Source organism: Lontra canadensis, unplaced genomic scaffold, assembly GCF_010015895.1.
Source record: "Lontra canadensis isolate GAN:19392208 unplaced genomic scaffold, GSC_riverotter_1.0 scaffold31, whole genome shotgun sequence".
NCBI lineage: Eukaryota > Metazoa > Chordata > Mammalia > Carnivora > Mustelidae > Lontra > Lontra canadensis.
Genome location: NW_022631025.1, coordinates 8,883,729 through 8,909,450, shown reverse-complemented (window position 1 = coordinate 8,909,450; position 25,722 = coordinate 8,883,729). Strand labels below are relative to the sequence as shown.

Here is a 25,722-nt window from a genome sequence, read left to right as displayed (position 1 = left end):
AGCTCTGAAAACTTGACTGCACTGCTAAGCAGTTAAAGAAAACGAGTGTTTAGCAATGTCAGATAGCCTGACCGGAGCTGCTGGAGGGGACAGGACAGGGGACCCGAGACCTCATAGTTTGAATTCACAGTGTGCAAAATGTGTAGTCACACAGATTTACATCAGTATCGCTCAATATTTTAAAAAATGGAAACATTCTAAATGCTCGAGAATAGGGAACTTTGTAGAGAAATATTAGGTTGGTATTAAAATTGCATGACGTGGGATATGCTTATGATGTAAGGTTGGAAGACTAGGACAGACACTTGATTTTGGAATAGAATCTTAAATCTTCAGCTGCTTAGGGTAAATACATTTTAAGACTGGCAGGAAATTTACCAAAATATTAACAGCGGTTTTCCTTGGGTCCTTTGCTTTGGACGTTAAGGTTATCGATGTTTTCTTCTTTATACTTTGCTGTATCTCCTACAATGGGTGTGTGTATGATTCTCTATACACACACATACACTATATATAACATATACATAAGATAATGTATGCTATTATCAGCAAAAAATATAAAAAATGAAAGAAATCCTGCTGCTTGGATTGCAATGCCTGAGATAAACATGTGTAAGAATTTGAATATATAAGACGTGCCACTATGTATGTTGAAGAGAGCTCACCTGTGCTGTTCCTCTTTGCATCAGGTAGCCGGAAGAATCTCAGGGTTCACTGAGCAGAACATTACATAGTTCAGGGCCCCGCCCCACACACTCGACACGCAAAGGATAGGTAGCACATCTCCATGGGGTACGAAGCCCCCATCATGGGGTGTGGAGTTGGAGCCCAACTTGAATAACAGTGCTGTTTCATCAGTAAATATGGTTACTGTCTTTGTTGTCATCACAAGAATGGATAATTCTAGTCCGCTTCTGGGACTTTTGAGAGTCAAGTTTATTTTAAAGCGTGAAGGAGATAAACACGTGTCTATCGCAGACGTTGCTGAGAAGGCCCCGTTGTTGCTCTGGTTATTAATATCCATTTGCTGTGGGTATTTTATTGTTGGTGCACAGAACTCCATGTGCATTTCTCTTGTTTTTTGGGGGAAGATAGGGGCCTCGTTGCCTCAACTGATTTTTAAGATGCTCGGTTCTGAGAATCTATATGTTCTAGTTCAGGTCATGCACTCCCTCTTTCTTCCCCCAAAAACAAAATGAAAGAAATGCATGTGGAGTTCTGTGCTACAGAACCACTTAGGGGGTTGGGCCGTTTACTTGCTGAGATTAGGAGAGGAGCCTAACAAGACATGTTTGACCCGGTCTGCATAAACTGAGGTTTGGGGAAACTTTTCCCTTTTGCTTGCAGAAATAACGCCACACAGGGGCGCCTGGGTGGCTCAGTGGGTTAAAGCCTCTGCCTTCAGCTCAGGTCATGATCCCAGGGTCCTTGGATCAGGCTCTCTGCTCTGCAGGGAGCCTGCTTCCTCCTCTCTCTCTCTCTCTGCCTGCCTCTCTGCCTACTTGTGATCTCTGTCAAATAAAGAAATTAAAAAAAAAAAAAATCTTAAAAAAAAAAAAAAGAAATAATACCACACTGAGCCTTTCCGTGCAGTACCTCCCAGCACTTCCCAGTCAGGGTGATGTGGGTTTTTGTTTTTGTTTTCTTTTCTTTTTCGAGAGAAACCATAGTGAGAGTTAGCTATTTGAAAAACTTTTCGTAATTATAATAGTGGGGTCTTTCACCTTTTTCTTTCAGATCATTTTTCAATTATTTTGGGTCTGTTTCTTCTAGAGCAATCATTTTCAACAGGACTATAGGTTAGAATCACCAGGAGATATTTTAAAGCTGCCCGGGTCCAGATGGACCCCAGAACAATGTATTCAGAACCTCCCACAGTAGGACCCAGAAGTCAGTGTTCGGTAAAACTCTCTAGGCGATTCTGCTGTCCAGTCCAATTTTAGAACCAGCGTCTTAAAGGACTGGGTGGTAGGCTTTCTAAAAACTAGATAAGTGGCAATGAGAGTTGCAAGAAAATACAAATGTGCTTAATGCCACTGAACAGTACACTTAAAAATGGTTCAGATGGGAAATTTTATGTTATGTGTATTTTACCCCAATTGAAAAACTTTGACAACAAAAATGAAAACCAGATCTAGGTCTGCTTTGTCCCATAGAGTAGCCTCATTAGTGCTATAAGTAAAACATACAGGCAAGATTTTGATGATTTAGCACCCGTGAAGAACTGGAAAAGGTATCATTAGTAATTTTCATAGTGATTACACATGGACAGTTCTTTTTCTGTATTGGGTCAAAAAAATATTTTCTGTTACTTTCACCGGTTTCTTTTTGCTTTCTTTAGTGTGGCTATGGCAAAATGGAGAATGACATTTGTTTTCTTCATTACATTTCTGTCGCATCGCCCTGCTCAAAACCTATTCTACCAATACATTTAAAAAAAATAGCTTCTATATTTTACTTTTCTTATGCAAATATTATCACTTGCAGAATGAAAAACAACGTAGAGCCCCTTGGGACCCAAGACCCTGTCCTAAGCTTGAAAATTTTAAAGATGTTATTTGTTTATTTGTCAGAGAAAGAGAGCACAAGCAGGCAGAGAGGGAGAAGCAGGCTTCCCGCCAAGCAGGGAGCCTGATGCAGGACTCGATCCCAGGACCCCGAGATCATGCCCTGAGCCAAAGACAGACACTCAACCAACCGAGCCCCCAAGGCACCCTGGCTTGAAAACATTTAAAACACAAGGAAATATTTATTCTGGGCCCTCAGCAGGGAATAAGCAGTGGCAAAGCTCCCACGGTTGGGTGAAGGGGACTCAGGAACAACGAGGTGCTGGTCCTGGTCAAGACTTGTGGGCTCACATCCTGATGCCCCAACCCCTGGGGTGACATTTTAGCCCCTGGGGCATCTTGGGGAAATGACATCTTCACAATTCCCTTTTCTGGCCACTGAATTGAAATGTTACAAGAGATCCCTTCCCAGCATCACCTAGATCTTATAGGAATTGTTGAATAGTGCCTGAAATGTTCTGGTTCCTCAAGACGGAAACCTCGCGGAGAAGCAGCGCCAGGCAATTTCTTGTTCCCTACCATTCCCTCGTGGGTGGTAACACCCACCGGGATGTCAGATGAACTTGCTGTCCCGCAGGAGTACCACCTTGCTGCCCACTGGGGAAAAAACAAAAGGTCCGCACTTGACCAAGCAACCCCCCAAGGTGGTCTTTGGGATGTCAAGAGCCTGACTCTTGCCTGCCCCAGTTCAGAAGCACCAGCTTTCTTCATCCAGAGCCATTGCTGTCTGCGGAGCTCAGATCACACCCTGCCCCACTCCCTCTGGCCTGTGCCACAGGCTTCCCTTGACTCAGATCTAGAGCTGGTTCTCATGCAAGAAACCCAGGAATGGCCCGAGGCTTCACCAGCATCAGATTGACTCGCCTGGTGGCTAGTAGCCACCAGTAATTGCTTTCCTCCCCATTTTGCTATTTCTCTGTCATCATTATTCATAGTAGTAGGGCTGCAGATAACCTGGAGACGACCTAAAAAATGGTTTTCACCAGGCACTGATCTCAGAAAGCGCCTTCCACTCTCTGGTGCCTGTGGCTGCCTCCTCTGTTTTCATTTCATGATGGACTATTCAGGATATTTCTTTACGCCTTGGTGCACAGATTGCCATCACTGGAACTCAGCCGGCTTTGATAGGCTCTTTAATTTGACCTTTTTTTTTTTTTTTTCTTAGAACAAAGGCAGAGTTAGATCAAGAAGCCCTGATCAGTGGCAATCTGGCTACAGAAGCAAACTTAATCATCCTGGATATGCAGGAGAACATTATCCAGGTGAGGACAACACACACCTGATCTGTTGGACATGTTTACTGGAATTTAATAAGGAACTCTTTATAGGTAAATGGGAGAGAAATGTGATCCCCAAATGCCTTTTTTTTTAACCGTTTACGATACTGTTCACCTTACAAATTCCAGAGATAATCAACATTCTTCTGGCTTTTTTGACTCGCTGCTCCCTTGGTTGTTGACAAGGTGATCCTGTAGTTAAATATGCCAAGTGTGTACCAAGTGTATAACACAGATGGGGGCTTGTAGCTGATGGTCTAGAATAGGGATGAGAGCTAAGGTGGTTTGTTTGTTTGTTTTTGTTTTTTGATGGGACAACCCCAGTTGAATTAAGGTTGACATCTCAAATGGGAGCTAAGATTATGACTGGACCAGTGGCAGAGGTGCTGGGTCTGAATAATGAGGTCTACTTTGGACCCCAATTGGGGAAGGAAAATCACTTGTACCATGAATTTGCCATCCCCACTGCAGAAAAGCATAGTGCCACTATGAACGTTGCAGTAAGACAATTTTATATGCTAAGTGAGTGTTTCCAAAAATTCCCAAGAAGTCTAGGGGATAATGGGGTTTTGGTGAACTTGAGAAATGAGTCCCACCATGTTTCCAGTGAGAAATCATTTATTCGGGTAGATCCAGTGATGCTTTTGGGAACTAGAAAAAGAAATATTGTTGAAACCCAGGGAAACCTTAGTTATCCTACTTTTAAGTGGTCTAAAATCAAAGTAATTGTTACAGAAACAGAAAGACAAACAGTATGTGGTGTCTTTGATATCTTAAACACTTGGCCTCATATTGATTATATCTCTATCCATCACTGCTCTGATTGCTATACACTTACCAGTCCTCACAGTGATTTTTTTTTTCCCCAAAGAAATGGCACTTATCTGTCATTATCTTCAGTGGGATTAGTCTCGCTATTCTATTTGGAAACACTGCTGCCGTCAAGCAGCCCCTTTTGTACTGGGAAGCCCACAGTTGTGCTTTGAAGCCCACAAGGAAAGCTGTGCCTTCTATATAAAGGAAGAACATTCCAAGAGCTGTTGTCTGGGATGGAGGGGAGGTGTGCCTCATAACGTAGTGTAGCAGCCCTGAACTGGGCATAAATCCCAAATCATTTGGGAGTTTTAGAGTAAAGTCATTTGGATATAGGTCTTCAGCTGTCATGGTAATGGATGATGTGTGTGGTGGCCAAACCCTGAAGATCTTAGACTAAGAGATGGGATGTCAGCATCGCTGTGCTAATTGTCAAGAGGGCCCACTTGTGTCTACACCCCTCCGCTCAGGGATTCAGTGATGCTGTTCTTCTGTTCCCCCCAGGCAAGCTCGGCTCTGGACTGTAAAGACAGCCTGCTGGGAGGCGTTCTCAGGGTGCTGGTGAATTCTCTGAGCTGCGATCAGAGCACCACCTACCTGACTCACTGCTTTGCAACACTCCGGGCTCTCATTGCCAAGGTAAACTCGGGATGCTTGTTTTCTTATTCCTAATTAAGAGCTGAGAGTTTCACCTGATTTCACACATTCTCCTCTCAGGTGTCCCTAAACCCACACAGCATGGTATTAAGTGACATCAAGGTAAAGGTTTTAAGCCTCTCTAAGAATAAAGCAAATGCCCTGATTTTTTGAGAAGTCACCAGGAGAGAGTCAGTGGGTCTCCCGCTTAAAATGTGGGCAGAACTATATGCATTTGACATGGCCACTCACTGGAGACAGGAGAGCAAATGCAACCTCACACCCTTACCGTTCACCCTTCCCAGTACCGCATCTGGGTGAGATTACCGTCCTAAACGTGAACGCCCATCAGTAGGTCTTCCAGAGTGTCTTCTCGTAAAATGAGAGAAGATTTAGAAGTAAATTTTTCAGAGCCTGAAGAATATAGATTTTCCTGACATCAAGTGTTGATGCAGTTTACTTTCTCCCCCTGGATTGGAAACTCCCAGTTGGTACCTGCTTAATGGGATCATTTACATTTTGTTTTAAGTTTATTTATTTATCTAAGTGATCTCGACACCCAGCAGGAGCTCAAACTGGTGACCGCGAGATTAAGAGTAGCATGCTTTTCCAACTGAGCCAGCCAGGAACCCCGGGATCAGTTACATTTAGAAAGTAGGATTCTTCTGCTCTCCCTTCTCAGGATGATTTTCTCTTTCTTCGTCACCATTCCTTTCCCAGGGGCTCAGGAAACGTAGGTCATTCCTGCATAGAGGTGACTTTGCCGGTACATGTAGCCTGGATAACATTGCGGTGAATTACACAGCCCCGATCTTAGTTGTGTGGTTCATAATTAAATCTTAGGTGGACTCTGTGGCTTGCATTCTTCTTCGGACTCAAGGAGCTCATTTTCTTTATGGAGCAATGCATGAATTCTTCTAGCCTCTCTGCTTATCCCAGCAGACATTGCCTATTTCAGCAGGCGTCCAGTCCAGACAGAATACGAAGGGGCCAAGGGCTGTCTCATGGCTTCTGGGTCTCTCCTAGTTCGGGGATTTGCTGTTTGAGGAGGAGGTGGAACAGTGTGCGGACCTGTGCCAGCGAGTCTTACACCACTGCAGCAGCAGCATGGACGTCACCCGGAGCCAAGCCTGTGCCACCCTCTACCTGCTCATGAGGTTCAGCTTTGGGGCCACCAGTGTAAGAGCTCCCACCGGTGCGGGGGACCCAGAATCAGTGCAAGTGGCCCAGAGTCAGTGCAAACGTTGGTTGAGGGAAAGTTTGTGGGATCACCGTTTCCTTCTGTTGCATGTGACGGGGAGACAGTTGACGATGTAGATGGATAGCAGCTTTTGAGTTTGCAACCAGAAGTGAAGATGGAGACTGGTGAAGGCAGTGGTTTCCATCTGTGTGTTTCAAGGACAGCCGAGTGAATATAGGTAGATTAAAGGTTGTCCTCTGCGGGGAAAAATACACCAGGCAGGCTAAGAATTCCACAGCATTTGTCTTATTTCCAAAATCTGATGGCACGGGACCAGCGTGACCTGTGGGTGAGAATTTGAATGTTCAGCATCATCTGCCCCTGAGTTTTAACTGAAGCTTTGCAGCCTTTGGATTTATGCTTTATTGCAGAAGCATTAACCTTTGCTTTAGTTTTTCTAGATCTTTGTTTATTTAGATTTATCTAGATTTTAGCTTATCTAGATTACTTACATTTGTGGTCATGTTAATGAGCATCCCCAAGAGATCTTAAAAGATAAATGGGCCCATGGGAAAAAGATAGGATCCTCATCATGTGTGAGACATAATTATTGAAAATATTTAGGACATTTTCTTGGGGCCTGCAGGATAACCATATTTTTCTATAGGGCTAGAAGGGAAGGAGAAACAGAACCTCACTGCCTGTCCAGGGTCCAGAATCTCAGAAAATGTGGCCATGGAGATACTGTTCCTTTTTCCGGTTTAAGTCATGTCCCAAGAAGAGGAATCTTGGTACAAAAGGATCCATTTTGAGACCCAACTTTGTAGCAACCTCCCAGCCTTGCAGCATGGAGGCCATCCAGTCTTCCATGAAAATTTAAAGGCCGCTGACGGATTTATGTCAGAGCAATATCCATTTAAACCATTTAAACAATGATATGAATTTCGTGCAAGGCAGAGATCACATTTCATTGAGAGAAAAGGAAATGGTGGAGATGGAGCAAAAAGAAACGTTGGGGAGTCCCGGGTGTCTGGCGCTCCTGCCTTCCCTTATCTGCAGGCCGAGTGCCTCTTATTGGTTCCTTCTTCTCCCCTTCCTGACGCAGAACTTTGCAAGAGTAAAGATGCAGGTAACCATGTCTCTGGCATCTTTGGTGGGCAAAGCACCAGACTTCAACGAGGAGTACCTAAGAAGATCCTTGAGGACGATCTTGGCCTATGCAGAAGAGGACACGGCCATGCAGGCCACTCCTTTCCCGACCCAGGTAAGCTGAAGAGCACGCCTTACCTCACACACAGGTTCGAGATCAGCCATATAAACTTGAGTATATATGTGTGTGTGTGTGTATGTGTGTATACTGTGAATTTATGTAACACATATAATATGTAATTATGTAACAAGTTATACCTAAAATATATAACTATTATGTATACACATGTATTTAATATATAGCACACTCTCTTGTATTTAATATATAGCACACTATGTCATGTCATATATATCACATCATATATATTACCATATCATATATTATCATATATTATTGTATTATATTACATACACACACACACACACACATATATATATACAGACACACACACATATATAGTGTAAGCAGAAGTCCTAAGCTGCCTCCTATTGGTGTAAAGACTCCTGATGTTCCAGAGTACAGCTGGAGGCTCTTTTAGGTGGCAGATAACCGAAACTAGCTCAAGTTACTTTAAACAAAAAGAGGGAAGATAGTATAAGGATTCAGGGCTAAATCATGGATCCCAAGGGCAAACTCACATCTGGGCCTCTGAAGCACAGGGACCTGCAAAAGTGAAGGCCACGGACGGCCCCTCCCGGCTCCCCTCCACCTGCGAGTTCTGCTCCCACCGAGAAGCCTGCCCATGACTGGCCGGTGCCCTTCCGATGCAGCCCCAGCTTGTCACCGTGGATGACAAAGCCAGGATTGTTTAGAGCCGTTCGCTTCTTTTTGCAGGTGGAGGAACTTCTGTGCAATTTGAACAGCATCTTATACGACACGGTGAAAATGAGGGAGTTCCAGGAAGATCCCGAGATGCTGATGGATCTCATGTACAGGTACACTTTCCTGACCAAATCAAGGCTGTCAGCTGAGGGCCTAGGGTTTGTCACTTGGAGGTCTTGTTAGTGTGATTATTATAGGCTGTGTGGGTACAGTGATTTGGATGACATCCAAAAACATAAAGAGAAATTAGTAGAAAGTAATCATTAACAGTGGGTTGATTCATGTACACCCTTTTAGAAATATCCCCCTGGGGTGCCTGGGTGGCTCAGTTGGTTAAATGACTGCCTTCGGCTCAGGTCATGATCCTGGAGTCCCAGGATCGAGTTCTGCATTGGGCTCCCTGCTTGGCAGGGAGTCTGCTTCTCCCTCTGACCCTCCCCCTTCTCATGGTCACTCTCTCTCTCTCATTTTCTCTCTCTCTCTCAAATAAATAAATAAAACCTTAAAAAATTATAATTTTAGAAATATCCCCCTAATTTCAACTGAGGTATCTTTTACAATACTATCCTCTGCTTATCGTAGAATGAGAGAAAAGAACTATCTGTTATCATGTGAATTATTTCCTATGTTTTTTCCAGTTATATTCAAATATACATGTACCATTTAAGTAGAATTCATATTTTACTTAATAGTTTGAAACTTTATCTTTATGCTCCGCGTTTGGGAGAAACTACTTAGAGAAATAAATTGATTCTGATGTGATGTCATAGATGGGTTGTACTTTTGTCTTGTTATTATTCTGAGAGAAAGGAAAGAAAAGGAAGAAAATTGCTAGAGATCCATTAAGACAGACCTCATTTGATTGGGCCTTTTTCTTCCCCATGAAACTTGAAGTAAATGCTATTTCTCGAGGTCCAGCACATCCTACCTGTGGACGGAAAAACAACTGGACTGACAAATGTTTGCTTTTTCTCTCATTTTCTGAACGGGTGGGGAAAAGGCAGGTGTGGGGAGGGATTCTTGGCGGGGAGGAAAGTGGCCATCCACAGCAGAAAAACAGTGTCATGAACCAGCTGTCCTTGAAACGTTCTCAATCTCTCCTCAGAATTGCCAAGAGTTACCAGACGTCTCCTGATCTGCGGCTAACCTGGCTCCAGAACATGGCGGAGAAACACACCAAGAAGAAATGCTACACGGAGGCCGCCATGTGCCTGGTGCACGCGGCTGCCTTGGTGGCCGAGTACCTGAGCATGCTGGAGGACCACAGCTACCTGCCCGTGGGCAGTGTCAGCTTTCAGGTGGGGGGCAGACACAGCTTTTCTTGGAGGGCAGTGACTCTCAACAGAGGGGCAGGCTTGCCTCCCACCCCAGAAGGCATTAGATGATCTCCGGAGACATTTCTGGGTTGTTACAGCTCAGGGTGGGATGGCGGGGTGGGGCACTGAACCCTGACACATATAATCCAGAGACCCTGCTGAACATTCTACAATGCGTATCAGCAACCACCACCAAGAATTATCTGGCCTCAAATGTCAATACTGCCAAGGTTGAAAGAAATCTCCTTTAGTGTATTATATTTGCCTCTTCTAATTGCTTTACTATCTTGGGTTTTTAAAAAAAATATATTTACAATACATGTAGAGTTGATAGGCACTCTAGGCATTCCCAAACACTCAGATCCATGATTTCATTTGACCTTCTGTCTTTTAGGCAGATAGGCAAGGTACTATGACTCCTACTTTATGAATAACACAACTGAGAGAGCAATTTTTCTAAGGTCACTTAAACTCCTTCCCAAAGACTTGGAGTTGGCACAGGACACTGACACCTGGGAAAGTATTTTCCAGACACTAGAGAAATGATTTCCCGGATGACCCATTCCTTTGATCATATGCCCCAACTCTGTAGCGTCCCACATTTCATCATCCCAAAGCAAGGAAGAACTACAATGACCTGGGAAGGGCAAAAAGGATCTGAACCAGCACTTTCTTAGGATAAGTTGAATATTGCCCACGGTTAGCAAAGGGAAGTGGTCTACCAGGTCTGAAAATGGACTCTGGCTAGGATGCTTGGTGGCCACTTTGACAGCTTTTGCTGAGTAGTTTAATATGGTCTTTAGAGAAAATAAAAGTTTTATGAGTCCTTTTGTGAGAGAGACAGAATCTGTAGCAATGACTCTCCTTGAAACCATGAACAGTCCATTCCAGAAATAGAGCCTTTTTCAAGCCAGACTCCCAGTCATGTGTAAGTGCTTGTATTATCCTTCTTTGAATCTATATGACTGATTTTATCGAAGGCTTTTTTTCAGTCTTGTTCTTCAACACAATTTTGTGATGGCTATGTGAACCAGAGGGAGAAGACAGTTCAGAGTAGCTTCCCCAGGCTTTGGGAAGAAATTACTGGAACTGGTGCCCCGGGGATTGGGGGTGAGGGGCGGGTGGATAGAAGTCTGTTCACCTGTGCACCTGTTTGCTTCTTATTATTAATCCTCCCTTTCTTATGGCTTTCAGTAACAATAATATTTATTCTAACATTTCATCCTCAGCAAATCACTTCTCTTCTCAATTTGAAAGTATGTGTTTCAAAGGCTAAAAGTGAAATTCTTATCCAAAAGGCATAAAAATATCACATCTGATTTTCATTTGCGTAAAAGTGAAGAAAGCTACAAAAGTCATTTTAGATGCATCTGCTTCTTTCATCACATTTATTTTGGCCCTTTGATACTACCAATGATTAATATTTTAAGTGCTACTCTTTCAATTCCCAGAAAAATCTTTGTGTTTTTTTTTTTACTTAATGTTGAATCCTAATCCATGCTTCATTAACTGAACTATTTCTTATCACTCTTTTATGCCTTTTCCACAGTTACTATATTCTATTTGATATTTATCACTTGAGTATTAATGGCATTTCCTTGTTGACTCTCATGTTTGTAAGCTTGAGAATTCTCATTCTGTGTAGAATTCATTTGATTTGCTCATAAGCCATGCCAAGGTGAGATAAAATAGTTATTCTTTTTTTTTTTCTAAGATTTTATTTATTTGACAGATCATAAGTAGGCAGAGGCAGGCAGAGAGAGAGAGGAGGAAGCAGGATACCTGCTGAGCAGAGAGCCCGATGCGGGACTTGATCCCAGGACCCTGGGATCATGACCTGAGCCGAAGGCAGAGGCTTTAACCCACTGAGCCACCCAGGCGCCCCTAGGATAGTTATTTTAAAACCAATAGAAAAACTCTACATTGTCCCTACGGAGAGCCTTTAGCTCTATTTTTCATATACCTGTCCCCTTCATTTATTCTTCTGGACTATATTTATTGAGCACGTATTGTGTCCTTGTGACCTTTACCTTCTAGCCAGGGAGAGCGACATCCTCTAGGTACTCTATTCCTTATTCGATTATAATGATGATAAATGCTGTTAAGAAAGAGGTACGAGATGTCGTGAGTGTTTATAATCTGACCTAACCTGGGGTCGTGGGAAGCTCAGGAGGACCAGGAAGGTGGAGGGGGAGGCAGAAGGAGCTGAGAAGTGTGAGGTCACCGTGATGCACAGAACATGGTGAGGTCGGTGTTCTCGGCTCCCTAAGAGAAGCCAAATTATGCTGTTGCCTCTGAGGTGAGCCATTTCTCTCAGATGAGACATGCCAGATCTTTTGGGAAATGGAGGCTCGCGGGTGACAGAATCCCAAACCTCGACTGCCCTAGCGGGGAAACGGAATTAACCGCTTGCATGAGGGAGGCGAGCCTGGAGCCACCCCTGCCACAATGGAAGGGGGGGCCCAGACCACGTCCTCAGATCTCTGTTATCGCCACTGCCTGTCTCAGCTTTCCCTGACGCCGACCTCGTCCCGCGTGGGCGTCCCGTGCTCCCTGAGACGTACGGAGGCGGATGCCTCCCAGGTTGGGGACCAGGAGAATGGAGGGATGGCTCGTTTCTGGCAGTTGCCGGGGACGTTTCAGTGCCTCTTATTGGCTCTGGCAGGGTCATGTGCTCCTCCCTAAGCCAATCACAGTGACCGGAGAAATGGGCTGCTCTGATTGGCTGGGCCCGAGGAGAGGTCCGCACCTGGGCTCGCCTAGGGTCCCTCGGAGGCTGAATTCCGCAAGGGGACGGCGGACTTCGGGGCAGCGTTAGCAGCAGATGTCCAGAGTTGATTTCTTAAGTGCTGGGCGCTTCAGTTTTCAACCCCGTTCTGCTCCAGCAAAATTGAATTTTTGGAAAAGAATTAGAAACTGGAGATAAATAAATTTGTACAAGGAAAAGAACTTGGAGGCCACTGAATTCCAAGGCAGTGAGATCGTCGAAATTCGATGCCCTGGGCTGCAGTGTTTATCCCGCAAATGTAGATACAGAAACATTCTTAGGTACTGCTGACCTTTTCCTCCCTGATTCTGAGGCCAGGAAAGTCTGCCAGAATCCTTTCCCCCTGGTTACAGCTAATAAAGCTACATTGCTTCAGATCTGTTCCTCTACCGGTAGAAAACTGCATACAGTTCTCCTAGTACTCATTTCTTGAGTTATTAGAGTCTTTCAGCTGAACCCCTTGGACTTTCTATTATTTTCAATTTGGAAACATCATAATAGAAAGGCCAGGTTTGGAAAAAAGACTGGCCCCAAGACATTCTGAGAGCCTCCTGTAGTCCTAAAACTACGTTAGAGTCTTGGATGTAAAGATAGAGGACTGTGATAGCTTTTACTTGATTACTAAGGTTGATTCCCTGGATCTTGTAAGGTTGATTACCTGGATCTTGCTAGCCAGGCGTGGGGGCAGGTGATTTTACTTCACAACTCTGGTCAGTTGATAGTGGCTGACTGCAGTGCTATGCTGAGAAGACTTTTGAGAACACAATTAACCTTTGAACAGGGACATACCCTCCCTACATAGTCAAAAATACACAGATAACTTTAATTTCCCCTGAAACTTAACTACTAATAGCCTACTGTTGAACAGAGGTAACGTAAACAGTTGATTTTATTGTATTTTGTGTTCTAAATGTATAATATATTCTTATAATAACTTTTAAGTTATTTAAGGAAAATTAAGTTATGTAGGGAAAAAAATTTTCCTTAATATCTTCAGTATTTCTGAACTACATGATTTATGAGTTTTTTCAAATCATTGCAAATCTCAAAAAAATCTTTCCAGTATATTTTAAAATTTGATTTTATTTAAATTCAATTAAATAACATATAGTATATCCTTAGTTTCAGAGTCCAGTATATTTTTGAAAATGTGTATTTTAAAATTTGATTTTATTTAAATTCAATTAAATAACATGTAGTATATCCTTAGTTTCAGAATCCAGTATATTTTTGAAAATGTGTATAAGTGGACCTGTGCGATTCCAACCTGTGTTGTTCAGGGATCTACTGTATATCCAAACTTGAAGGGAAATGGTGCTATAATTGATTAGTTATGCCTGTTAAGAGTGTAGGAGTAGGAAGGAGTGGCCTGTGTGCTACCCGTTTGCAATCTCTAAGCTGGGAAGATGTGCCATTGCTTTTATGCTCTCTGTGCATTTCTGCCACAGCTGTAAGACGGGTTGAAGAAAAGAGACTCTTAACATACCAAGAGTATGAAAGTCACTGCAAGGGCCAGAGCTGGGGTGAGGCAAGAGGTGCCTAAGGGGCAGAATATAAGGAAGCGCTCACTTCTAGGGTCAGGCAAGTTCAGAGTCATCACTTACTGAGATGGATGGACCCTGAGATTGAACGCCTCTCTAAAGATTGTGCCCTCAGTTTCACCCTAGTCCGGGCCCTGGTTACTGCACTCTCTGCTAGAGACTATAAACTCTGTGGTTTGTGTAAAGGAAACGCTTGAAAGAAAGAACAAAATGAGAGACAACAACAGTAATTATTGTATTGCTATCAACATGGCCCCCAAGAGGACATTCTCACTGGCTATTATCATATAATATGGCTGTTCACCTGAAAGTCAAGTTAGGAGCAACGTGCCTCCAGGGTTCACTGGGCTGATGAAACAAGGAGTCTCGTTAGCTGATAGTTGGTCTTCACCTCTTAAAAAACCAGGACCCCCGCTGGGGTCGTTTCATGACTGTTACTCAACTGTTGTTGCTTCGTCCTTTATGTATGTCCTCAATGTCAAAAAGAAAATTCTAAGCTTTGAAGACCAGTTGCTCAGTGTATCCGTTCAAAAATAAATGGCAGCCAGGATGTCTGGTGGGTGGAATTAGAGACATTCTATAACCACAGGCTCTATGAGGATCTTTGAACGTGGGCTGGCTCAGTGCCCCACCTTGGGTTCCTCTGGTACTTTTTGTTAGTCTGGTTCCCCTGTTCCCTGGGCTTATACTGGGATCTCTTTCAGAACATTTCTTCCAACGTGCTGGAGGAGTCCGCGGTCTCTGACGACACCTTGTCACCTGATGAGGACGGCGTGTGCTCAGGCCGGTACTTCACCGAGAGCGGCCTGGTGGGCCTCCTGGAGCACGCAGCTGAGCTCTTCAGCACGGTCAGTGTTCACAAGGGTCCCGGGGCCTCCACTTGGGCTGAACTCCTAGCACTGTGAACGCCAGTCTTCACCCCGAGCCAGGAGCGGCTCCTGCTGGGCTGTACTGGGCAGGGGGTGGCCCCAGATGACTTTGACGTATGCAAATTGCATCAGTTCTGGAGGGAGCTGAGAAAGCCTTTCATCACTGCAATATTCTGGTTTCGTGGCAGGCTCTTTGGCTGGGCAGCAGCAAACACTGTATTATTCCCATTTAATAGGGTGGAAATTAGGCCACAGAGAGGTGAAATGGCTTGCCCAGGGTTATACTACATATGAAGAGACATGTTCTCACTCCCTCATTTTCCCTCTGGTGGAGAAAAATATTGGGGTGGAGCCCCTGGGAGGGGAGGGAGGGAACCGGTGGACCATCTGCATTTCTGACAACTGGGTGGCCATCAGGATTGGTGTAACCCAGCAACAGCTCAGAGAACGGTGGGAGGGCCAAAGCTGAGACTCCCCTCACTAGCCTAGTCTGGGTCTACACACTCCTGGTAAGAGAAAAAAATAGGTAGATTAAGTCAGGGAGATTGGGGGCAGTGGAGAAAGTCTCTTGCCCATTTTCATATTAATAAACCCACTCCTTCCCCCAGTTTTAAGTCAAGTAAATATCAAATACTTCGCTATATTTAGCTGATCCAATTTTATGTTCATCCTTACGGTTTTCTTTCTTTCCTACCTTTCATTTCCAAGTTCCTTACCCTACAATCTCTATGTATTTTTTTTCATTTTAACTATCTTTTCTTTTTTCTGCTTTCCATTTCAGGATTCAGAGAAAGGGCAGCATACTTACATTTTTCCTAAAATTCAAGAAATTGAATTAGTTAGAATCTGACCAACTCCTTTTGGGCCATGCATTGAACATCTTGCTTAGGGTGACCCTGATGACATTTAATGAGGCTGAGGCTGTCTTCTTCAATAGTTCCTAGTCCCTGCTGCCAATCTATCTGTTGTTATTACTTGGAAACCCGTTAGCCCACTTAACATCATCACATGTTTAGGACCATTTAGCGTGTGTCTAATTCCATTTGCATGCTCCGGCCATCCCAGGGAAGCCCAGACATCACTCCTGCTCTGTAAAATATTGTGGTGCCCAGGACTAATCCATTCTCCAGCATGTAATGAACACTGGATGCTCTTCTTAACTTTCCACTGCATTAAATCCTTGTTGATTTTCTTCTCTCTCCAAGGGAGGTTTGTATGAGACAGTTAATGAGGTCTACAAGCTGGTCATTCCCATCCTGGAAGCACACAGAGACTTCCGGAAGCTGACCTCCACCCATGACAAGCTACAGAAGGCTTTTGACTGCATCATTAGCAAGGTAACTGGGGGGCACCTTGCCAGCAGGTCCTGTTAACTGGCATCAGTGACCCCGTCCCAGAGACCCTTAGCCCTGCTTTCTCTCTAGCGAGAGATTTGCCTTGAGCACAGCATTGCCACAGTTCTCACCTACCCGATGGACAGGGGCTGGGAATAAGCAGAGCACCAGAGTTCAGACAGTTCAGACTGAAAGAAGGCACCTTGATGACTACAACCAGGAAATGTGAGAATTTTTAAAGTTCATCTCAAAGAAGTCCTAGAAATCATTCATGATATTTCTTTTTTTTTTTAATTATTTCCAAAGTTTCTTCCATAAACATTACATTTTTTAAAGACTTGATTTTGGTTGATATTAGCCATGGGATAAATGCTTTGTAACACAATAATAAAAGAATCCTGCCCTTTGCAAGCGGGTAGATCCTCATGAGTGACCTAAATAAAGAGAGATTTTCTTATTTCCCTCACTAGGGTCACAAGAGAATGTTTGGGACCTACTTCCGAGTTGGTTTCTATGGTTCCAAATTTGGGGATTTGGATGAACAGGAATTTGTTTACAAAGAACCTGCTATTACCAAGCTTCCTGAGATCTCTCACCGACTAGAGGTAAGGAAAGTGCTCCACACCATATACTTCACAAAAGCAAGTTAGAATGGGTCGTTGCCAAAAAAAAGTTGTGCATTTGTCATTGATCTGTATAAAAATTTGTCTACATTGCATTTATAATGTGAAGGTATTAGGTGAGATCACAAGGTAAAGCAGGATTTCAAGAGTTTTCTGTTTATGCTTGTCAAAGTTTATAAATGTATAGGGTGGGTCTTTATTTTCAAGACTTCCAAAAGTCAGTCGATGTCAGATGCTTTCCTATCACTCTTGAAATTTTAGTAATAGTTTCTCAGCCTTAAGAGTAGTATTACCTTGACTTTGAATCCGGCCAAACTACTGAGTTATCCCTAGAAAGTGCTGTGGCCATCCTTTTGGTCTCATTGGAGAGCACATCCCACTTCTGACACAGAGATGCTCACAGTAGCCACGCCATGAGCTGCAACATGGTGAGCTCTTCCTGCTGAGCTGGCCCAAGGAGCCCTTCTGTGCAGATTATCAGAGTCAGTGTCCCTTCTCCTAGGCTAGAAGCCCCAACTCCAGACTGCTGTCTACATTTGATCCATATTGTCACAGAAAAAGGCAGCATGTTCCTAGAGCACATGATGGAAAAACAGGAAAACAGCTTAGAAAAAAGTGAGAAAAGCAGACATGGAAAGGGCCAAACCCTGAGAACTCGGGAGGAAAGTCAGGGGGTGCCCTCCAAGCAAAACCTCCTCAGGCTGAGTATCTGGGTTTCCCCAAAGTGCTGACACTTAACTCAAGATTCACTCCTTATGCCTGCTTTGCTGTTGCTTCGAATTTATGCTTTTCCATAGCTGTAAAACTTAGAACACTTTAGTTGCCAAATTGCTCCTTATGCTGTTCATCCCTGGAAAATAAGAGACTTTAATTCTTACTGGACTCAAAGAAGCCACAGCCCAGAGTGGTTGCATAACTTGTCCAAAGTCACGCAGCTCATGAGAATGAAAACCAGCAACTGACCCTGGGCCACTTGTTCCCTAATATATTTCTCCAACGCAGGACTAGAAGCGTATGTTTTGTCTTCTCGTAAAGTGTGGTTCATCACATTCTGGGAAGCCTAGTGACCTCCAAGTTCCTAGGGTACAAAAGGCAAGATGTAAATAGTGCCATTTTCTGCTTCCAGAAAGATGAAGACATTGGCAAGATGTAAATAGTGCCATTTTCTGCTTCCAGAAAGATGAAGACATTGGTTGAATTAGAGGTCAAGCAACACTTATTTTAGGGAAGCATCCATCAGTCTGCAATTCTGCACTTCCTTATATTTTTATTTTTGTCTCCGGATATGCCAACTTGCCTCCTTAGCTCAGAAAGACTTCCAATAATCAATGTGCAAATTCTTCCTTATGCTTGTTCCAAACTTACACCACTTCTGAAACCCAAAGAGTTGCATTTTAATAAAATAACCTTTGTAATCCGTCGGTTCTCCTTGCCTAGGGATTTTATGGCCAGTGTTTCGGGGAGGAATTTGTGGAAGTGATTAAAGACTCTGCTCCTGTGGACAAAACCAAGTTGGATCCTAACAAGGTATTGAGAAATTGGCAAAAAGTCACCCTTAGGCTCTAATTCCCTTCGTTCTACCCCCGAAAACATAAAATGTTCTCCTCTGTCTGGGCTCTCAAAGTCACTTAAAAGTAACTGAATTTTTTGTCGAGGATTCAACTAGTTTATGGTTAGATCTAAAAGAAACAATATTCCGAGGCAAGAGCCATTAGAGCTACCATTTATTAAACACCAATGTATGCCTTGGCACTGCATCAGGCCCTTTGTGTGCATCATTTCATTTCATCCTCCAAGAGCCCTTTGAAGTAGGTGTGGTTATTCCTATTTCACAGATGAGAAAACTAAGGTGCAGAATTGTCAAGCAGCTTTCTGGGACCGTGCAAGTGTCAAAGCCAGGACCCAAGCTCAGGGTCTGTCCTCCTCAAACCCATCCTCTTGATCACTGCTTTTTATTGCATTTCTATGCAAAGTTTACACTCAACTTCACATATTGGAAAGATGCAAATTTCTCACTGCCAGCCCTTACTGGCACCCTGCTTTAGGCTGTAGGAATTTCTAACAACCACGTGCAGGGCCCCTGTGACGTTAGGGTAATGATGGAAGGGCTTGGACCTCAGTACCCTCCTTTGTCACAGGAGGGCTTATTCGGTCCTGTCCCCAGCTGGGTGTGCCCCATCCAGATTGGACACTCCCCACCCTGAGCCTGCAGCATGGGCTCAGACCCTCCCAGCCCTGCCCTGTCTTCTGACACCAGCCTCAGGCCATCCCCACATCTGACCAATGGTTACTAATTTGGCAGTTCCCGCAGCAGCCCTCAAGTTAGGAAATTCACTAGAGTGACTCACATACCTCAGGAAAGTGCCTTATGACAATGACAGTTTTATGATAGAGGGTACACTGAAAGCAAGGTCTGGGAAGGACCCGGGTAATTCCATGCCCCCTCCTTGTGGAATTGGGGCATGTCCCCCAAAACCCCCCTTGCCTGGCAGGCCTATACATTCACCTGTCAGGAAGTTCCACCCAGTCCTGGTGTCCAGTTTTAACGTCCAGGCATGACTGATGAATTCCTGAGCCATATTACTGAACTCAAGTCTCCAGGCCCCCCCAACCCACTGAGGTCAAAGTCAGCCCGGACTCCCAGCCCTCTCATCACATGATTGGTCTTTTGGGTGACCAGCCCGCATCCTGGGACCCACCAAGCTTGGGTCACCTCAGGAAAATAATAGAAACACTCCTATCCCCTTAGGACATTCCAAGGGTTTTGGAAGTAGCCGAGCCAGCAAATGCAAAGACTAGATATATTCCTTAGCATATCACAGGGGATTGTCCCCCTGCTCAGCACTCCTCATAGACAGATGTGTGTGTAAGGCTGTCTCAGCTGCTGGGAATAATGCAAGTTCTAGGTTTTTATGGAACGCTGGGGACCAGAGGAGCGTTGGCCGTCTGGCAGGCCTGGCCAGTGAAGAGTCCAGACTGTTCCCTCAGATCCGACCTCCAGGATATTAAGGAGATGATGCAAGTAGGGAGGAATGGACCAAAGGCAGGAGTCTGTTTTTCTCCAGATTCCAGAAGACTTGCCCACTCCAGACACCTTCCCTAGTCCAGGCCTGAGGTGGTAAGTGTGGTAAGAGCTGAGCTAGGCTTCGACAGAGGGGTCGGAGGTCCTGGGAAGACAGGCACGCACAGCACACGCCACGGAGAGCCGACAGTGTCGTCACTGACATCTCTGACACGCGGTGCACTTGTCCCCTCTTCTAAAATGTCCAGGGCAGGTGCTGAGAGTTTTAAATGAGAAGCTGAACCCAGAACGACAGCCAGATTTCATCACACTAAATAGTGATATACAGGCTGAGGTCAGTGACATCCCCCACCCTTTCCACTGGGTGGGTATGACCGAGACTGTGGTCACGTGGTCATAGTCATTGTTTTTTGGTTTTTTTTTTAGAGGCCTTCTTTCTTAATAAGGGCCCTTTGTCAGTGCATGTGTGTGTGTGTGTGTGTGTGTGTGTGTGTGTGCATGTGGGCACATTTCTAAATGAGGTACATGCAGTGAAAATCAGCTTTCTGATGTTGGGTTCTATGAGTTTGGACAAACACGTGTCACCACCATCAGGAAGAGTTTCATCACCCCCAAATACGTCCCTATGCCTCTTCCTTCTGCTCTGAGCCCCTGACTGTCACTGACCTGTCATCTGTTTCTGTAGATTTTTTTAAAAGATTTTATTTATTATTTGACAGAGAGAGACACAGCGAGAGAGTGAACACAAGCAGGGGGAGTGGGAGAGGGAGAAGCAGGCCTCCCGCCAAGCAGAGAGCCCGATGCAGGGCCCAGTCCCAGGACCCTGGGATCATGACCAGAGCTGAAGGGAGACACCCAATGACTGAGCCACCGGGCACCCCTGTTTCTGTAGTTTTGCCTTTTCCAGAAGGTCCCATAAATGGAACCCTAGAACAATAGGCACAAGCCCACAGCCCTTTGATCTGGCTGCTGTCACTGCACAGAGAGCATCTGAGATCTGTCCCTGTGGTAGTCGTCTGTTCCTTTGTCCCGCGGAGTCATCGTCTGCCGTGTGGCTGTGCCACCCTCTGTTTACCCATTCCCTGCTGGAGGGACGTTTGGCTTGATTCTAGTTTTTGTCTGTTATGAATTCTAAAGCTGTAGACATCATGTGCAGGTTTTTGTGTGAAGGTGAGTTTTCATTTTTCTTGGATGCACACATCAGAGCGGGATTTGGGGATCAGATGGCCAGTGTCACCTACCTGTGTAAGAAATGGCTAGCCTACCTTAGAAGGGGCTGTCCACTTTGCATTCCCATCATCGGTGTACGGAAAGTCCAGCGCCCCTCCATCCCTGGCCGTGCTCAGGATCGTCACTCACCTTCAGTCTGGCCATCCTCCTCAGTGGGTAGCAGTCACGGTGGCTCCAAAACACGAAAGCTTGTCCGTTCTGAATAGCAGTTGGAGAACTTCCATAGCAAGTTTCAGTTGGACCCATGAGGTCAGCTTGGAGGGGCAGCTTGGAGACCTGATGTCCCACGGGCACGCTGCCCTGTCCTCCTCGCCCACAGCCCTCGGTCTCCTTGGGGGTGCAGAGCAGGGAGGGGCTGACGTCTGGCCCCACGCACTCAGTTTCTGTGGCTTTGGGGCGCGCACAGGGGCAGAGCAGGGGCGCCGTGTCCCAGCCTGCCTCCCCAGTGCTTCCCGGGGGGCGGTTTGCAGACGAGCTCATCTCCTCCTTCCCCCATCTCTTCCCCTCAGGCCTACATACAGATCACATTTGTGGAGCCCTACTTTGATGAGTATGAGATGAAAGACAGGGTAACGTACTTCGAGAAGAATTTCAATCTGCGGAGGTTCATGTATACCACCCCCTTCACCCTGGAGGGCCGGCCCCGGGGGGAGCTGCACGAGCAGTACCGGCGGAACACTGTGCTGACCACCGGGCACGCCTTCCCCTACGTCAAGACCAGGATCAGTGTCATCCAGAAGGAAGAGGTAATGGCCCCCGGAGCCAACAAGCTTGGGACCAAGGTCACCACCGAATGCCTGGGTCTCCCTCCCAGGACAACACGCACCCCTCCCCCCTTGCTCCCTCTGGGCAGACTGGAGAGAAAACCAAAGAAGGGGACACCTTGGAAATATCCTTGTGGTGGTGATCCCCTGACTGTCATGGCACCAGGAAATCCCAGTTAGGCAGCTACGCGTTTCATAGCATTACTTAATATTTAAATATTTTATACTTTGAGGTTCTATCTTGAACCTCAGTAGAATGACAAAATTACAGTATTTAACGTGTATATTTTTATGCTACATGTATATGAAATAGGTATTTAACATTTAAGTATTTTATATTGAATTTTTATATATTTGGAAGCTTAGAGGTAGTTCAGACAGAGTTGTGTTACTAGTGGTTAGAGACCAGGAACAGCACGCGGTTATCCCCAGGAGTGGGTGATGAGCTGGAAGGAGGGCCCCGTGCAAGATGGGCAAGGAGACCCACGGACTTCGAGTCCCAGGTTCTTCTTGTGACATTGCCCAAGACACTGACCTTCACCCAGCTTCCTCACCACCACACTGACAGCAAGGACCCCTTTCTCTTCTCTGGTTCATTGGAAGCGTCAGTTGGAAGAGGGCTGATCCACAAAGTGTCTCAAACCTAGACACAGCACAAACGTTTCATTTTACTTTAAAATACACCCGCGGACTTTATTTTTCGTTCAGTTTACAGAGGGCCTCCGCCCCTCCTGCGATCTGCCGTTGCTGGATCCCAATTAGGCTTTGTCTTCCCGTATAAGCCCCACCCTTAACACGCTGACCATAGTTTCCAGCTTTCGTTTCTATAAAGCAGACAAGGAGCTGAATAATGTGAGGGCAGGTCCTTCTGGATGCTGATGACTCCTCGCCCCAGCCTTTTACGGTCGTCTCTCGCGCACACCTAACATGGCAGGAATCTTGACAGCGACTCACTTTCATGCTGTCCTGCCCCGGCATTCAGCTTGGTGTTCGTAGAAACGGTTCGGTTTCATTCCACACCCACGGTTCATCTGTTGGTACGTTATTTAATGAGATGAGGTCATGAAAATAACAAGCATAACAGGCAGCGTCAGGTTGGTGAACACGCAGCCCAGCTGTGGTGAACGGAGGCCTCGTGGGGCGGGAGCAGAGGTGACTGAGCTCACCGCCCGCCGGCGAGGGTGTTCTGCAACCGCATCAGAGAGCGAGCCTCCCGGCAGTGAGAGAGATGCTGAACAAGTGACTCGGTTAAGAGGAGGTTGGTTTAGAAGGCATCTATTACATTTCTTATTGTTTTGGACTTTTAAACACTAGGTAGGCATAGCACAGAAGTAAGCTCGTGGTCCCAGCAAGAAGCACCACAGCTTTTCTTGGCCATGTTGCCCTTCCCTGAGAAGCTCAGTGTGTTAGGTCACTAGAACTGTTGTGACAAAGGACCATGGGCCACATGGCTGAAAGGCAAAAAATGCATGGTCTCCCAGTTCTGAAGGTCAGGGACCAAAGAAAGATGTTGGCAGGGTTGTGGGGGATGGGTGTGTTCTGGGCCTCCCTCCCTGTGTCCTCACATTCACTCCCTCCACGTGTGTCTCTGTGTCCAAATTTCCTCTTTTTATAGGGACTCCTATTGTATAGGGCCCATCCTAAGGACTTCTCTTTGATTTGATTACCTCTATAAAGTCCCTATCTCAAGTAAGGTCACATTCTGAGGTACTGGGAATTAGAAGTTGAGCATAGGAATGGGGGGAGGGGCATAACTCCACCTACAACATTCAAGAAGGACCTACCCCAACCCGCAGAACTTGGCAACCAGCAGATTGACCCTTAACAGAATTCTGTTAACCAGGAATTCACCTTCAGGGTGAGTTAGAGAAGGTACACATGATGCCGAAGTCGTGTATTATGGCGGAGACAAAAACCTTGAGTGCTGTGCTTCTGATACCTTCCAATTATAAGTCAAGTTCAAGTAACTTGTTCAATATTTGGAGAGGAAACTGAACAGAGTAGAAAGAACTCAGATTTTGAATGTAGACATCATTATGATCAAATTCTGAGCTCCCTACTTATTCCCTATGTCATTTTGTGGCACTTTCTGAACCTTACAAATCCCTCTTGGGCTGTAAGATGGAGAGGATACAGAGAAACGGAGAGAATACGGGAGAAATGTCTGCAGCGGTTCCCTGAACACATAAGTGTTCATGAAATGTTAGGTCTTTCATTCCTCTTAACCTATCCAGAGTATTTTAAGTACTCTGGAAGTCCCCTTACCTGCTTCTTCAAATCCACGTCCGTCATGGCCCCAGGTTTGTCCATGGCATTCAAGACCGGGCAATGACTTCCCCATGCTTCTGTCTTGTGTTCAGTTTGTTTTGACCCCCATCGAAGTCGCCATTGAAGATATGAAGAAGAAGACGCTGCAGTTAGCGGTGGCCATTAACCAAGAGCCCCCCGACGCCAAGATGCTTCAGATGGTGCTGCAGGGTTCCGTCGGAGCTACCGTCAATCAGGTGAGCCGGACCGGCTGCCGGCACCTCCCCTGGGCCTTGTTCCCTGGGTTTTCATTATCTGTCTACACCCTCCTTCCTTGAGGTTGATGAGGAAGATGGCTCCATCCACATGTAAACAGTATCCCTGCACTTAGACCCAACACCTGTAAGGTGTAGAAGACGACACCTCTTGCCATGGTAGCAACGAGGCAGGGACACCTGGGTGGCTCAGTCAGTTAAGTGTCTGCCTTGGGATCAGGTCCTGATCTCAGGGTGCTGGGATTGAGCCCCGCATTGGGCTCCTTGCTCAGCGGGGAGTCTTGCTTCTCCCTCTCCCTCTGCCCTTACTTCACTTGTGCTCTCTCCCTCTTGCTAGCTTTCTCTCTCACATAAATATATAAAATCTTAAGGGAAAAAAGAAAGAAAGAAAAGCCATCCCAGACACGAGTGGACAGTAGGTAAGGAGTACTATTTCCACAGAGAGGTCTTCACTGTGAGGCCAGTCCTGACAGCGTGCTCTAGATCTGGGGTCCTGTTGCAGAAGGCTTGGTCATGCCCAGTATAGGCAGAGTTGTTGCAGAGTGTGAGGTCAGTCTAAGATCACCTGGTAAGGGAGAGGGGAAAGGGTCTAGAACATGCAGCCCCTGGGTCAGTCACCAGACAAATCCAGCCTTGCCAACCAGGAGTGACCAGGGACCAGGCTTCAGACCCAGCTGGGCATTCTCAAACCCCTTAGAATCCTTACCCCCAAACTAAACCAGTCTCAGATACAGGGAGGGCTGGACCACAGTTTCTGTCCAGTGGGCTTCCTTAACTACAGATCCAGATTTGCTCTTGTCTACACCTCCACTCCAAAACCCAGTGAGTATCATGACCTTTTCCTCACTCAGCACATCTGGACTTCCCTATAGAAATTGGGTCCAGAAAATATCAAGGGAGCAGAAATAGCACAGAGGGGAAATGACTATTAAATTTCCCAGATCAGGAAATATTAGGAAGTTTTTGCTTTACGTCCCAATCCTTTAATGAAAATGGAAGACTTTTATGAGCCCATAACCATGTACTGTGTGTATCTCTGACAGAAGCCAGCAATTACACAAAATGGCGCCCACCAGTAGGGCCACTTAACAAGTGAATGTGAAAGGATGAATCAAGACAGTCCTCAGTTTTAGAAAAGCCACTCAAAGTACATACCCTAGGATGTAGTAGTATTGCCTTTAACTACAAAGAAGAGCCTATTATTAGTATAGCATTTAATTAAGAAAATACATCTGGGGACACCTGGATGGCTCAGTGGGTTAAGCATCTGCCTTCATTTCAGGTCATGA

The 25,722-nt window shown here is 45.4% G+C and overlaps 1 protein-coding gene across 4 annotated transcripts in view; it reads left to right on the top strand.

Annotated features, from left to right (window-relative positions):
• Nucleotides 1–25,722, top strand: part of DOCK8 (dedicator of cytokinesis 8) — a 206,189-nt gene that overhangs the window by 168,843 nt on the left and 11,624 nt on the right. For 3 of the 4 annotated variants that reach the window (XM_032866561.1, XM_032866560.1, XM_032866562.1), the window contains 12 exons: nucleotides 3,733–3,829; nucleotides 5,162–5,296; nucleotides 6,320–6,472; nucleotides 7,579–7,737; nucleotides 8,458–8,558; nucleotides 9,551–9,743; nucleotides 14,774–14,917; nucleotides 16,144–16,275; nucleotides 16,743–16,877; nucleotides 18,333–18,422; nucleotides 21,657–21,893; nucleotides 24,272–24,415. In XM_032866561.1, the coding sequence (XP_032722452.1) occupies nucleotides 3,733–3,829; nucleotides 5,162–5,296; nucleotides 6,320–6,472; nucleotides 7,579–7,737; nucleotides 8,458–8,558; nucleotides 9,551–9,743; nucleotides 14,774–14,917; nucleotides 16,144–16,275; nucleotides 16,743–16,877; nucleotides 18,333–18,422; nucleotides 21,657–21,893; nucleotides 24,272–24,415 (1,720 nt within the window). Of the gene's footprint in view, nucleotides 1–3,732; nucleotides 3,830–5,161; nucleotides 5,297–6,319; nucleotides 6,473–7,578; nucleotides 7,738–8,457; nucleotides 8,559–9,550; nucleotides 9,744–14,773; nucleotides 14,918–16,143; nucleotides 16,276–16,742; nucleotides 16,878–18,332; nucleotides 18,423–20,165; nucleotides 20,259–21,656; nucleotides 21,894–24,271; nucleotides 24,416–25,722 lie in introns of those variants that run through there. The other variant, XM_032866563.1, reaches the window with a different exon arrangement.